The sequence below is a fragment of the Myxine glutinosa genome, chromosome 6 (assembly GCF_964187855.1).
Source record: "Myxine glutinosa chromosome 6, kmMyxGlut1.1, whole genome shotgun sequence".
Classification (NCBI taxonomy): domain Eukaryota; kingdom Metazoa; phylum Chordata; class Myxini; order Myxiniformes; family Myxinidae; genus Myxine; species Myxine glutinosa.
Window position 1 is genome coordinate 138,787,366 of NC_136266.1, and position 16,055 is coordinate 138,803,420.

General features: G+C 44.9%; 1 protein-coding gene across 1 annotated transcript in view; it reads left to right on the forward strand.

The window, feature by feature from the left end:
• Positions 1-3,147: 3,147 nt before the first annotated feature.
• Positions 3,148-16,055, forward strand: part of SVOP (SV2 related protein) — a 138,066-nt gene continuing 125,158 nt past the window's right edge. The window contains exon 1 of the mRNA XM_068121171.2: positions 3,148-3,278. Coding sequence (XP_067977272.2) covers positions 3,247-3,278 — 32 coding nt within the window. The 5' untranslated portion in view covers positions 3,148-3,246. The remainder of the gene's footprint in view (positions 3,279-16,055) is intronic.

The following is a 16,055-nucleotide window of genomic DNA, read 5'->3' on the forward strand; positions in this document are numbered from 1 at the left end:
TACCCATCACTATGGCATCAGTAGGTTAGGTAGTTGGTAGTAGGTAGGTGTAGTAGGTACCGTACCTGGTAAGACTTGGTAAAAGAGAAGAGCAGACAGTCCTCCCCAATACCTACATACAATAAATGTCACAAGAAGCTTAAGGAAGTAACTATGCGAAGTGCTAGCTTAAGGCCTATTTTAAGAAATTTTAACTGGGCTTAACATACGTTTTCACAGTATGTGTGTAGTCTTCTAACTTCAGTCGCTGTCAGGGCTGGTTCTCTCCGGGCACTGCGGCTTCCTCCACCAGAAGAAGTTAGCTTGCAGTGATTGATTCGGTGAATTCCGTCTCAACTTCGGATATTTCCGACCGTGAAAAACTATCCGTATTTCTAAACTAAATATGTAAACCGCTTATACCATATTTCTGGCCTTGAAAAACTATCCCCGACGGCCTCGAGATTTCTAAAAAATAATTCTTCGTCAATTTTAGAATATTTGATGCCGTTTTCACCCTGCAAAACGCGTAATAAGCTTTTTAAAAATATTTTTTCAAATGCTCGAATCTCATTGGTTCTGGTGTTTGGTGACGATTCTCGTTGAAGATAACGAGGTTGGTCTTAACGTATTTTAATTACAAATTAGAGGTTCATTAGATTGTGAATCAAAGAAAGACGGGTGAAACAAACTCCTATTGAACTTTTTCGCAATTGTTTAATGCAAGCTTCCGCATCCGGTCGATGGCGGCCTCCAGTGCGTGATTTGGTTTTAGAAATATTTTTTCAAATGCTCGACTCTCATTGGGTCCGGTGTTTGGTGACACGTTTCGTTGAAGATAACCAGGCCCGTGCGACCCGAGGTTGGTCTTAAAGTATTTTAATAATAAATTGGAGGTGCATAAGATTGTGAATCAAACAATGACGGATGAAAGAAACTCCTATTGAACGTTTTCAATTTGTTATGCATACTTCCGCATCCGCAAGATGGCGGCCTCCATTGCGCTTCGGAATTCTCAAGCCAAGGCATAATCAGGTTTTCGACATAATACGTACTTGTTTATTGACAACACCGGCTTCGCCGGCTATAATCTGGTTTTCGACATAATACGTACGCGTTTATTGACAACACCGGCTTCGCCGGCTATAATTATTCTCACACATTTTGTGGAAACGATTCCGAGAAAACTGTTATTGTCCAAGAAATTTTGTTTTTGCAATTTTGACTTACATTGGCTGCCATTGCTTATGACATCATAAATTTTAAACATCTTCTTCTCTTGAACCGCTGAACGGATCAATGCAAATTTTTACAAATATGATCGCCCAGCCATGGGGATAAAAGTTTGTGAAAAAAAGTCATCGGTCACGTGGTTTGGTGGTCATATGCGATTTAAAATTAAAACTTTAAATATCCACTTCTCCGAAATCGCATAGCCTATCGATACAAAACTTGAAACGTGTTTTCATATGAATGGGGGAAAATGCTTTGCTAATATGACATCATAAGTCATGTGGTATGGTGGCCATCTTGGATTTAAGAAAAAAATTAAATAAACTTTTCTCCAGAACATCTCAGCAGATCAATCCGATACGTCATAGGTGTGATCAACTCCGCATGGGGAAAAATGATTCTGAACTATGACATCATCAGTCACGTGGTATGGTGGCCATTTTGCCTGGAAGAGCCTATCATCACTGCTCGTAGTCCTATTTTTTTAATTTTTTTTTTTATCAAAGCAAGACTACACAGGGTATCATGTTCTATGAACTTTGTTTTATCTCTTTTATTATCAAAGAATAATATTTTATTCTTTAAATAATCATTAAATATCTTAAATATGAAAATATTAAATAACGAAAATGAAAATGGAATAATAAAAATAAATAAATAAATAAATAAAATAATAAATAATAAATATTGAATAATAAATTAATAATATTTAATAATATTTATTTAATAATAATATTTAATATTAAATAAATAAATAAATAATGAAAATAATGAAAATAATCATGAAAATATTAAATATCTTTAAATAATCATAAATCATTAAATAATCATTAAATATCTCTTTAATATTTTATTTTATTATATACATTTTTTATCAAAGCAAGACTACACAGGGTATCATGTTCTATGAACTTTGTTTTATCTCTTTTATTATCAAAGAATAATATTTTATTCTTTAAATAATCATTAAATATCTTAAATATGAAAATATTAAATATGAAAATAATGAAAATGAAAATGAAAATGGAATAATAAATAAAAATAAATAAATAAATAAATAAAATAATAAATAATAAATATTGAATAATAAATTAATAATATTTAATAATATTTATTTAATAATAATATTTAATATTAAATAAATAAATAAATAATGAAAATAATGAAAATAATCATGAAAATATTAAATATCTTTAAATAATCATAAATCATTAAATAATCATTAAATATCTCTTTAATATTTTATTTTATTATATACATTTTTTATCAAAGCAAGACTACACAGGGTACCATGTTCTATGAACTTTGTTTTATCTCTTTTATTATCAAAGAATAATATTTTATTCTTTAAATAATCATTAAATATCTTAAATATGAAAATATTAAATATGAAAATAATGAAAATGAAAATGGAATAATAAATAAAAATAAATAAATAAATAAATAAAATAATAAATAATACATATTGAATAATAAATTAATAATATTTAATAATATTTATTTAATAATAATATTTAATATTAAATAAATAAATAAATAATGAAAATAATGAAAATAATCATGGAAATATTAAATATCTTTAAATAATCATAAATCATTAAATAATCATTAAATATCTCTTTAATATTTTATTTTATTATATAAATTTTTTATCAAAGCAAGACTACAGGGGGTATTATGTTCTATGAACTCTGTTTGATTTTGTATCAAAATATTTTAAAACTTCATGGTTGCTTCATCTGAATGCACGAGATTCGGATCCTACAGGTGCAAACAACAATTTCCCATATAAATTTTTTTTGTTCATAATTGTCAAAACATAATTAAATTATACCACTTGTACATGTGGTTGTAGCATTTTCCACAAGACAATCTGCGGATCAATGTTGTTTTCTTTCGTAGGGATTTTATCCTTTACAGAAGAGCAATCAATGGGTGTGGTTAAAGACGTGTGCACGGCGGTGTGACGTGGACGGAGAGAGAGCTGCACCTGCACCAGGCGCAGGTAACACGGAAGTTATCGTGGTGCGTTTGATGGAGGCCTTGGAGAAGACTTTCCGACGTTTGTAAGTTTTTCTCATCGCGACATTTGTTTTCCTCACGCCTTGTGGTCATAAAATGAGTGCTCGTCCGCGGTTGTTAGCCACAGTTACCACAAGAGTGACAGTGCGGTTGCATTATGCCGAGAAGGAAATGGAATTGTTTTTTCATTGGTTTTGCAAAATGTTGGTGTTGAAATCCTGGATTGCCAACATGGAACCTGTTCGTTTGGTTTTCACTTTGTCACAATGGTCTCCGTTGTGCGATGAGGATCGGCTGTGCTCCAAATGAGTGGTAACTGTGAGGCGGCTCGATGCACTCCAAGTCCAGGTGTCGGTGATCTATCGTGAGTTTCCCTTTCGCGGGTTTTTATTACGTGCTGTTTAGTTTGACTAAGTGTGAGCATGGTGGTGGCTGCTTAAAGATCCTAGGGTCTTGAGTTCGAGCCCCTGTCGATCGTGACGATGAATTAACACCTAGAGGGTTGACTAAGCCTGTCGTCCTTCCGAGGTCGGCAAAGTGTGCACCAGCTTCCGGGGAAAAGGGGGCACTGCATCAGCGGCACATCCGCGCATCCTCCAAAAAATGATGCAACCAGCAACCACAGGCTGCAACATACGAAACAACAAGTTTGTGAATTATGGGAGATGCTCTGAGTTTTATACCTTGTGTGATATTAGTATCTGCTACCTGTCGACCAATAGCACGAATAAATTTGTGTATGTTGCATCAATCGATACATTGACTGTAACACTGATCGTGGCTATTTATTGGGTGATAGACATTGTAGTATATTGCTTTGTAATATTGTAATATTAACACCTGATTGTAATTGTAATATTGTAATTGTTATTGTAATAACAATGGTGAGATATTGTTATCGAGACATTAACACCTGAAGGTTGCAGGAATGTTGAATTGTTGGAGCCGTTGATGCAAAAGGTTGGAACTTATTGTGTTGCAGATGTTTACCTCCGCCACCGAAGGTAGATGGAGGTTGTGGTTTCACCCCTGTCTGTTTGTTTGAGATACTTTGTTCACAGACAGACAAAGTTGTGGACGGATTCGGAGGAGATTTGGGGGAGAGGTTGGATATGTGACACAGACGAAATGATTTGATTTTGGTGAAGATCCGGATCTGAATCGGAGAATTTTTAAAAGTGATTTTTCACTTTTGAAAGGGCAAAAATGATATCTACCACGATATCTCACGTCGACAGATTGGGTGTGGGACAAGGACAAATCGATTCGATTTTGGTGAAAGGCAGTCTTACATTGTCCAACTTTTAGCCAGTTTGTTGGATGAAAAGTTATTTTCATGTGGGACATAGTTGGCCAGCACATGCCGTCCCATATGACAAAACCAGATATTATTACGAAATTTCCAGATTTTTCCAAAAACCAGATAAAATATTTCAGTTGTCTAGATATTATTACGAAAATGTGAATTTCCTTGTTTTGTGGTCGTTTTTATTTTTGTCGATTTGGCACTTCTTTTGTTTGCAATGTGTACTTGGATAAAAACTGGGCTGATGGTCATCTCTTGATGTTGTAGTTCAGGGCCGGTATTCATATAACTTCTTAATTAGTCCCCTACCGGTGTACACCGGAGGGGACTATAGGTTTGCACTCAGTCCCTCCGTCTGTCAGTCAGTCTGTCCGTCTGTCAATCCGTCACGTAAAGAACAGTTTTCCGGACTTTTTTTTCTAAATTCTTAATGCTAATGATTTCAAACTTGGTACATGGTTTCCTCATGATAAGTTACAGATCGAGTTCGAACTTCACGACGTTTCGATCATTTTTGACAAAGTTATGGCACTTTGAACTTTGGGAATTTCCCCAAGAGTTTTCCGGACGACAGCCTGCCGGTAGGGGACATGTATTGCAGCGCAATACTCAGAATGCTTGTTTAAGACTACTTAACTGCTAAGTACCCCACTTCGCTGAGTGGGGTTGTTATCTTGAAATTCATAAACACACTTAAGTACCCTGCTTAGCTGAGTGCCCCGCATAAAGTTATGAAGATTGTCTCAAGTGGTTTCCAAGGCTCGATGTCACATTTCATTGCCGTTTATGTTCATTTTCTGTGGTTTGGCGACAGACCAACGACAGTTATTACTGAGTTCCAAGGCCAAGTCTGGGAAATTAGAAATATCGTAAAAATCTGCAACTATATCCTGTATATTTTCCGGGGATGGAAATTTCACAGCTCTCCCCATCAATGGAAGCAGTGCATTGTTTACCTGTGAAATGATAAGGCATAAGCTTGGTTGAGATATATGAACTGTATCTCCTGTCACCTGTTGGAATGATCCGGTCGCATAACAACGTAAGGCTGCGAGTAGTTTCAGTTCAGTTGAAAGAGCGTGGTTACGAAATGTCCTTGGTTCGAGGTCAATGCGAATAATATCAGCAAGATCCAGAATTGTCTGTCGATCGAAACGATACCTTTGATAAAGCTGAAGGTCATTGTAAATTTCCAATGGGTGAACTCTGTCACGAAAAACACGTTCGCGACGCATTGCCCACCTTCGGTCTATATCAAACTGCACTGCTAACATCAGAGCTGCCATATCCCTTGAGCGAACTGAACCGAATGACAGATTATTCAATCTAGTAACCACCCACCCTAAAGTTAAGACTGCCTCGGAGGTGTCTTATACTTAGGGGCCGATTTAAGTGAGTTCCATGAAAAAAGTAGCATATTGAATTCCAGTTGTTCGGTCCGCTTAAGTTAAAATGGTATAGTGGCCCCACTTTGACTTAAGTAGCTTTATGAATACCGGCCCAGTCCTCTGCTGATTTAGCAGAACCCCATTGGAATCCCTCAGGGAGCCTCCTGATCCCCTGGGACTCCCCCTGATCCGAAGTCAAAAAATCTAGGACCGAGCATTCCTGCAGAACATCGAGTAGAAGGTCTGTATTGTGTTTGAGTGCAATTGGTTGGTAAATAAGGGACAAGTAGGGATCCAAGGTTTCAGGGGGAAACCCCCCTGGGAGCCCCCATGATCTGGAATTGGAAAATCGAAGCCCGAGTAATTGTGCGGGCCATCGAATAGAAGGGCTGTATCGGGTTCCAGAGCAATCTGTTGGTAAATAAGGGATGAGTAGGGATCAGAAGTTTCAGGGGTAATCCCCCCCTCCTCTCCACTTTCTTAGGATGTCTAATAAATAAAGAAGATATAAGCACAGCTGACACTAGGCCGAGGCTTCAGACTTTGGCACGCTCACAAAGCTGCACACTCAAATAAACTGTTCCAAACTGTCATTTTTGACGGGCTTTTTACTAGTCTAGTATAATTACCTCCACCACCGAAGGTGGGAGGAGGTTATGTTTTCACCCCTGTCTGTTTGTCTGCTTGCTTGTGAACATGACATCTCAAAACGTTGTGGACAGATTCCGACAAAACTTGGTGGCTAGGTTGAGTGTGTGACAAGGATTAATTGATTTGATTTTAGTGAATATCCGAATCTGGATCAGAGAATTTTTAAGTGATTCGTCACCATTGAGCGATAGGGCTAAAACCAAGTTGGTATTTCAAAAAAGTGGATCTGGGGTGAATTAACGAGGGCAGAAAAGATCAAGGTTTTGGATGGGGCACAATAAGACATAGTGGTGAACAGCTGTTTTAAAGACCTGGAGGGAGGAGTGGGATTGAAGAGAGCGAGGGAGTTTGTTCCAGAAGCGGGAGAAAAGAGGAATGAAAGAGTGAAGGTGAGCAGAGAGTCTTGATTTTGGCAGTTTCACCAGAAGAGGGCTGCTGGCAGATCTTGTGCGACCTGAAGGAATATTTGGGGGACAGAGCACAGAGAGAGCTGGGGGAGCTAGGCCGAAGAGGAGTCGGTAGAAGACAGACCTCCAACCTGCCTGTGGTGAGTGAGTGAAAGGTCCTCGGATATAGCTTCATCGTGGGAGATTCCAATGATTCTGAACGCTTTGGTTTCAACAGCGTGAAGCCGAGCTAGGTGTGAGGAGGAGCACCAGCCCAGAGGGGAGAGCACTATTCCATTGTGTTGTGGATGAAAGCTTTGTATGTGGTGAGGAGCTCAGGTGTGCCAAGGAAGGACTTCGCACGACGGAGGATGCCCAGTCGACAACTGGCTTTGGAGGCCAGCTTGGAAATGTGGTTTTCCCAGGAAAGAACATGGCAGATAGTGAGACCCAAAAGCTTGAGTGACAGAACTTCTTTGACTTGGAGAGTTGGAGGTTGTGGACGGATTTGGGCGAAACTTGGTGAAAGAGTTGGTTAGGTTCGGAACCAGATCCGGCCTATCAGTGGGATACAAAACATAAACTGTTCAGCCTGGCAGAGGTGACCCTGGAACCCCCCCCCCCCCCCCCCAAAAAAAAAAAAAAAAAAAAATTCTTTTTTTATATATATATTTATATATATATCCCATATATATTATATTTTATATATATATAAAACAGCAGTGGACTGTTGACGCGTTATCAATGGAGGTCCGTGGTTCGAGCCCCGCAGTCAGAATTTTTTCACACTTAGCCCCTCGCAGGAATTTGATTCCTGTTTATAAAAAAATAAAAATTTATATATATATATATATATATATATATATATATATATATATATATATATATATATATACATATGCGAATGTGGAAGCTAGAATAGATGTTCTTCCTCAAATATCCCCTATATAAGGGGTGCTGCTATACCCTATTCACAATACTCGTCCACCCCTTTCTATCACCAGCTGTCTCTTTTCACTCTCCATCCCTCTTATGGTTAAACTGCCAAAATCAAGACTCTCTGCTCACCTTCACTCCTTCATTCCTCTTTTCTCCCACCTCTGGAACAAACTCCCTCACTCTCTTCAATCCCACTCCACCCTCCAGGTCTTTAAAACAGCTGTTCACCACCATCTCTGATCTTCCCCCATCCAAAACCTTGATCTTTTCTACCCCTGCTAATTTCACCCCAAATCCACTTTTTTGAAATACCAACTTCTGTCCTGGACGTCCTTGGTGTCCTTGTGCTTTATACTTCTCCCACCCCCCCCCTTCCCACGCCTCCTCCCCCCAGGCCCTCTCCCTCCCACACCTCTCCCTGCTCTCAAATGTTGTGTTTGTGTGCTTCCCCTTCTCTCCCCATCTTGTCTTCCGCTCCCTCTTTTCATATATTTTGTTTGTCTGGTTGATTTGTTTGTGATATAAATTTTAGCTCTTTCACGAGCCTCGATTCAGTATACAAAAAAAATAAAAAAATCCACCCCTATCTTTCTGACATCTCTCTTCACACAGTCTTCCCAACTTGGTGACATTAAACCCCTTCTGCTCCTCCCTCCCCTTTTCCATGTGTCTGCTCTCATTGGTCGTCGTTCTTCCTCAATCCACACCAAGGACCCAGCCCATGACTTCATCCAGCATTTTACTCATTTTCCCATCAAACTCGTCTGCACACTTACCTTTTTCCTTAATTTATTCCTCTTCCTTCTATCTGCCCTCTCAACTGATCTTCAATCCTCTTGACCCTGTTGATTTAAGAAACCTGCAGCCTCTGTTGTTGCAGCAATGCCACCATCTCCAGACCATAGATAGTCACGTGAAAAAGTAAGTACACCCCATGTAAAGTTTTGACTTTTTCAACATATTTCAACATACAGCTATTTGATCTTCATTTCAACAATATTGACAGATAAAGGTGATATAACATAACAAATATCATGAAACATTTACATTTTGTAGTCCATTGTATAATTTAAATAAACATAAATGCAAATTTCGCATGTGGAAAAAGTAAGTACACCCTTGGCTCTAATAGGTGGTATTGCCCACTTTGGCAGAAACAACCTCAAGTAGGCGTTTCTTATAACTGTCTACCAGTCTCTGACATCGACTGGGAGAAATTTTTGCCCACTCCTCCATGCAGAATTCTTTCAGCTGTGCGATGTGTGAGGAGTTTCTTGCATGCACAGCTCGTTTCAAATCCCCCCAGAACATCTCGATGGGATTTAGATCCTGGTTTTGACTTGGCCATTCCAGAACCCTCCATTTCTTTCTTTTCAGCTGTTCCTTGGTGGATTTACTGGTATGTTTAGGGTCTTGTCATGTTGCAAGGTCCACCTTTGGTTGAGCTTCAACTTTCCGACAGATGGCCTCACATTATCCTCAAGCACCCTCTGGTACAATGAAGAATTCATAGTGGATTCTATGATGGTGAGCTGCCCAGGCCCTGAAGCAGCAAAGCTGCCCCAAACCAAAATATTTCCACCACCATGCTTTACAGTTGGTATCAGGTTCTTGTGGTCAAATGCTGTCTTTGGTTTTCGCCAAACATGTCTTCTGGTACTGTGGCCAAATAGCTCTACATTTGACTCGTCTGTCCAGTGCACATTGTTCCAGAAGTGCTGGTCTTTGCCAAGGTGTTCATTGGCAAACTTTAGTCTTGCCCTGATGTTCTTTCTGGGCAGCAAAGGTTTCCTCCTGGCACACCTCCCATGTAGATCAAATTTGTGCAGCCGCTTTCTAATGGTAGACTCGTGCACTTTGACATCAACAGTGGCAAGAGCTACCTGTAGGTCCCGTGATGACATTCTGGGGTTCTTAGAGACTTCTTTCAGCATCTTGCGGTCTGCTCTCGGGCTGAACTTGCTGGGGCGGCCTGGCCTGAACAAGTTGGCAGTTGTTTGGAATCTTCTCCACTTGTAGATGATCTTCCGGACAGTCGAATGATTGATTTCAAATTGTTTGGAGATATTTTTAAATCCCTTCCCAGACTCGTAGGCATCTATAACCTTCTTTCTGAAGGCCTCAGAGAGCTCTTTTGATCTAGGCATGGTGATGCCACACAATTCAACAACAAAGAGCAAACCAAACGAAATGTCTGAGGTTTAAATAAGACAGGTTCCTCCAAGATCCTCTCTAATGGTGTTCTAATCATTTGCACCTGAGCTGGTGCACCTGATTCTAATTTTAGGTATTTGAAGTAGTGATAAATGTAGGGGTGTACTTACTTTTTCCACATGTGAAATTTGCATTTATGTTTATTTAAATTATACAATGGACTCCACAATGTAAATGTTTCATGATATTTGTTATATTATATCACCTTTATCTATCAATATTGTTGAAATGAAGATCAAATAGCTGTATGTTGAAAAAGTCAAAACTTTACATGGGGTGTACTTACTTTTTCACGTGACCGTATGCCAGTGTTACGGTTCTGTGAACTGACATCCCCCTGCAATGGCACACAACATATAGGTTCCCGAGTTAGTTAGTTCATTTTTACATGTTCCAGATAGGCCTCCCTTGTGTTTAGTGAGTTTCAAAGGGGATATGCATAGTGAGGGATTAGTAGGGTTTTTCCCCATCTTCTATCTTCGTTCAGGAGCCAAGTGCTATCTCTCATGAGCCAGATTGGGTGTGATCCCTCATTTGCATATATGCGCCAAAACTCATTAAAATATTTGCACCATAACGCAACTGCCACCACCACTGCAACAGCACTTCAACCACAGTTTAACCACCACAGGACTACAAACCACCTCCATGCCACAATACCACAACCGCCTTCCTCCACCACAAGATCAACGGCCATCATTTTGTTTTATTTACTCACCATTCACTCGCACTTGCACCTCAACCACAGTTTAACCACACCACCTCAACCACAGTCCCACCACTATAAATCTTCAACCACTCCAAGACCACAGCACTTAAACCACCTGCCTGCACCTTACTGCTGCAACCACTCTCTTGTGCTGCTCAAGGACGCTATTTCACCTGCGCTCGCTGCACCACCACCACCAAGACTCACTGCCAGTTAACGCAAACCTGCGCCAACCTTTCCATTGTTCACTCCTGTCAGCAATGACCCTCCAGTTGTCCACTATGCCATGCCCACCATGTTAGGGCTCCGAACGGGAAGCGTTGCAAGTTTGCCCAATGCTAAGTCAGGGGCTGAGGACCATGGCACATTCTGAAAGTGGGTAAGGATAGTTTCAGACCAACAGGCTTGTGGAGAGGGTGATGCCACATGGAGGCTCATCTGGGCTAATGGACATCAGGACCAACGATGGAGGCACCACACGTGATCTTTGTTCCTGGCAACCACACCTAGAAAGGATGGGGTGTCATCCTTGACCGTTGCCTGACTCAGCCCCTCCTCAGACAAATATAAGGCAGAGCTACAAATCGGTCTGGACAGAATCCGTCAGTTTAAGTTCAGTTCAGGACAGGAGAAGTCAGTATGAGATAGGATGGAGACGACGTTGTTGGGGGTCTGATCGCTATCATCCAGTGGGGTCTTCAAGTTCCATTGTGCTTCATCAGAGCTTGTACACCTGTTCCCTCTTCTTGTAAACAATAGACCCCTTACACCTGTTCTTCCAATCTGCCTGTGATGTCTTTTCCTCCATTGGTTTAGCATAGTCTGCACTAGCGTTAACAGGGATGATCTTCCCCAGCAGTTGGCTCTACACCTTGGCTGGTACATATTGGGCTGTTCGCTCAGCTGAACCTGATTAAATAAGATAAAAATCAGTATGTATCAAGAGCTGAATCCCCGGGCACGATGTGGCAAATAAGCCACATCACCTCAAAGTAAACTGTGTCAGACGGAGGACTCTGGGATATTTGGTCGACTAATTGGCATTCGTGATCTGCCAGACTGCGGAGTTATCCTTGACTGGTGGCCTCAGGATCGGAGTTTGCGAGCAACCCGAGGGGTCTCCACTCGAGTTGAGCTCCAAATCAACCCCAAATCTGTAACATTGGTATTACACACCAAACTCAGGACTTTTACTTTCAGCTTACGTGATGTCTTCCTGTACACCATGACTTCCTCCACATTCAGAATGCACTTGTGATACAATATATGATTAAATTACATTACAATGAGGCTAGATACCACAACGTGTTTGAAAACTCTCGTTTAAATATACTTTTCTTGTCATCATGAAATGTCATGCAACCCTGAGATTGAAAGGCTTTTAAATTGACTACTAGGGGAAGGTGGGGCAAGTTGAGCATAGGGGTAAGTTGAGCCACCACCTCCCAGCCAGTTATGAATGAGCCAGACTTTGTGGTGGCGCCATCTATAGATGCCCCATTGCATAACGCCAAATTCTGCCATATTGTTTTCTAAATTGAAACAGAAACCAGTGTTGCAGAGGGAAAAATCCAATTTTCAGCCATTAAAGTAAAAAGGTGTAAAACAGGTAAGTTCACGTTTCTTCCATATGCAGCATAGATATAATATGGATATCAGATGACAATTGTTAGTCCAGGTATGTGTCTCCATTCTTGTCAGACTTTAATACGATGGATGCATAGAATATGTGTATGTGGAGACATCTCAGAAAGTTCAGACTGGGGTAAGTTGAGCCATGGCTCAACTTGCCCCGTAGGGTCTGGCTCAACTTGCCAACTCATGTTGGTGGAGATAATAATAATTAGCATTGATAATGCGCTTTTCCCCAAAGGCTCAAAGCGCTTACAGAATACCATATTATTACCCCGGTCATTGGATACATTGCGAGCCTGCACCACACTGGGTGTACCATCTCCACTCCCCGGGGAGCATTCCTTGCCGTGCTGCCATTTCAAGCGCTCCGAGCAAAGCTCGGGCAAATGTGCTGGCAAATCAAGATTTGTGCATTACATTGCTCGGGTTGATGTACTGAATGGAGAGGAATTTCAGTTTGAAGGTGTCTTCCTGCAGAAGGTTGCTGGAAAAGTTGGATCTGACAACCCAGTGTTTGTTCCAAACCCAAAGGATGAAGCAGGATTTGAACTGGAAGACATCGTGCGTAAGCTGCCACAGCCTAAGTGCGTTGGCAGTTCTGCCCGTTGTTCTGGACAGCTTGTGTTCAATTGTGACTTGTCAGTTTGGCAGCTTAATTGACTTGATTTCTGACGTGTTTTAGTTTTAGTTCCAGATCCAAATGATGAAGCTGGCATTGATGAGCAAGATATTGTGCCTTAATTGCCACAGTCTGACTGTTGGCCTTTCTGGGTGTATTTGGGACACTGAAGGAGCAGTGCTCCTGTTTGAGACGGACGAAGTGACGGACAAGACACAAACTCGTCCGAGAAGATGTTTAATGTATAATCAACTCGGGAACTCTGAAAGCCCGTTTATCGGGTTCGCATACATATAATCCAAGCCAAAAAGCATACGTCAGAACCAAAGCCACGCCTCTCAGGCGAGGCACGCTTTGGTGGTCATGTGACAGACAGGTGCAAGCAATTATAACCTCGGCGCCGCGGTTTGTCCGCTGGTTACGTCACCGGCTGGGGCAAGGAGATTATGTTGCTGGTCTCGAGCTGTGGGGGACCCATGGGTCACTACACACGCCCCCCCAGAATCGACTTGGTCCAGGAAGGTGAACCTGAGGGGGGTCCGGATGACCCGACCGAAACGACCCCTGGCTGGTCGCGGGGGGGGGGGGGGGGGGTCCGGTGTGGTGGTGGGTGGCCGGGCGGGGGGTGCAGTGGACGGGGGGCAGCCGCGCCGCCGTGGAAGAGCCAGCCGTGGCGGCTGGCCGACGTCCATGTGGGCCGGCTTGAGGTGGTCCACCGAAATCCGGTCCGCCCGGCCGCCGATGCTGACGACGAAGGACCTGTCCCATCGTAGGACCCGGAAGGGTCCATTGTATGGTGGCCGGAGCGGCCCCCGGTGCGCGTCGTGGTGCACAAAGACGTACTCCGCTGTGCGGAGTGCTGGGGGGGACGTAGGATTGAGGGTCGCCGTGGCGGGACGTGGGCACCGGGGCGAAACGTTGGGCGGCCTCCTGGAAGTCCGTGCGCTGGCGCGCGGCGGACCAGGGTCTGGTGGCATCGGGCACGAACTCGCCCGGGACGCGGAGGGCCTGGCCGTACACCAGCTCGGCGGTGGACGCCTGGAGGTCCTCCTTTGGAGCCGTGCGGAGGCCCAAAAGGACCCACGGGAGCCGGTCGGCCCAGCCGTCGTCCTGGAGGCCGGCCATGAGTGCGGCCTTCATGGAGCGGTGGAACCGCTCGCACAACCCATTGGCCTGGGGGTGGTAGGCCGTGGTGCGGTGCAGGGCAACGCCCAACGTGCGGGCAACCGCACCCCACAGTTCGGACGTGAACTGTGGCCCGCGGTGCGCCGAAACGCGCGACCCAGGTGGCGATGAATGCCTGGGCCACATTGGCGGTGGTGGTGGAGGCGAGGGGCACGGCCTCCGGCCACCTGGTGGTCCTGTCCACCATGGTAAGCAGGTGGGTGAACCCCTGCGATGGGGGAAGGGGACCCACCAGGTCCACGTGGACGTGGTCGAAACGTCGCTCGGGCATGGTGAAAGGAGCCAGCGGAGCCTGGGTGTGACGGTGGACCTTGGCCCGCTGGCAGGGTGTGCAGGCGTTGGCCCAGTCACGGACGTCCCGTCGCAACCCGTGCCAGACGAAACGTGCCGACACCAGCCTCTGGGACGCCTTCCGGCCCGGGTGAGAGGCCGTGGAGCGAAGCAAAAATGTGACACCGCCAGGTGACCGGCACAACGGGGCGAGGTCGGCCTTGGGAGACATCACAAAGCAGGACCGTGTCCGCGAAGGGGATGTCAGCCAAGCGGAGGCCCGTGTCCACCACCCGGAGCGCCTGCACCGTTCCGTCGGTGGCCTGGTCCGTCGCCATCAGGGCGAAATCGACGCCGAGGTGGACGGCATTGGCGCCGGCTCGAGAAAGGCAGTCGGCCACGGCGTTGTCCTTTCCGGCGACGTGCCAGATCTCCGTGGTGTATTCCGACACGGCGGAGAGGTGGCGCTGCTGGCGGGCCGACCACGGCTCCGTGACCTTGGCCATGGCGAAAATCAATGGCTTGTGGTCGACAAAGGCCGTGAACGGGCGGCCCTCCAGGAGGTGGCGAAAATGGTGGACGGCCAGGTACAGCCCGAGGAGCTCGCGGTCGAAAGTGCTGTACTTCAACTCGTTGGGCAGGAGTTGCCGGCTGAAGAACGCGAGCGGCTGCCAGGCCCCGTTTACCCATTGTTCATGAACCGCGCCCACGGCGTAGTCGGAGGTGTCCGTGGTGAGGGCGATGGGAGCATGGGGTACCGGGTGGGCCAGCAGCGTGGCGTTGGCGAGGGCCCGTTTCGCGCCGGTGAAAGCAGCGTCCATGTCCGTGGACCAGACGACGTCGCGCTTCGCCGGCTGGCCGCGGAGGGCGGTGTACAAGGGCCGCATGAGTTGCGCAGCTCGGGGCACGAAGCGGTGATAAAAGTTCACCATCCCGAGGAGCTCCTGCAGCGCCTTGACGGAGCGGGGGCGCGGGAAAGCGGCGATGGCCTCGACTTTGGCCGGTAGCGGCACGGCGCCGTTCCGGGTGATGCGGTGGCCCAAAAAGTCGATTGTCGCCGCACCAAAGTGACATTTGGCCAGGTTGACGATCAAGCCATGCTCGCTGAGGCGGCCGAACAGCGTCTGGAGGTGGAGGAGGTGCTCGGCTCTGGACGTGCTGGCGATGAGGATGTCGTCCAGGTAGGTAAAGAGGAACGGCAAGTTGTGCAGCACGCCGTCCATCAGGTGCTGGAACGCCTGTGCCACGTTTTTGAGGCCGAAGGGCATCCGGAGGAATTCGAAGAGGCCGAAGGGTGTAATAACGGCCGTCTTCGGGATGTCGGCCGGGCGGACGGGCACCTGGTGGTACCCCCGAATCAGGTCCACTTTTGAAAAAATGGTCTGCCCCGCCAACCGGGCGGAAAATTCCTGGATGTGCGGGACGGGGTACCTGTCGGGGGTAGTGGCGTCGTTGAGGCGGCGGTAGTCGCCGCATGGCTGCCATCCGCCCCCCGGCTTCGGGACGATGTGCAGCGGCG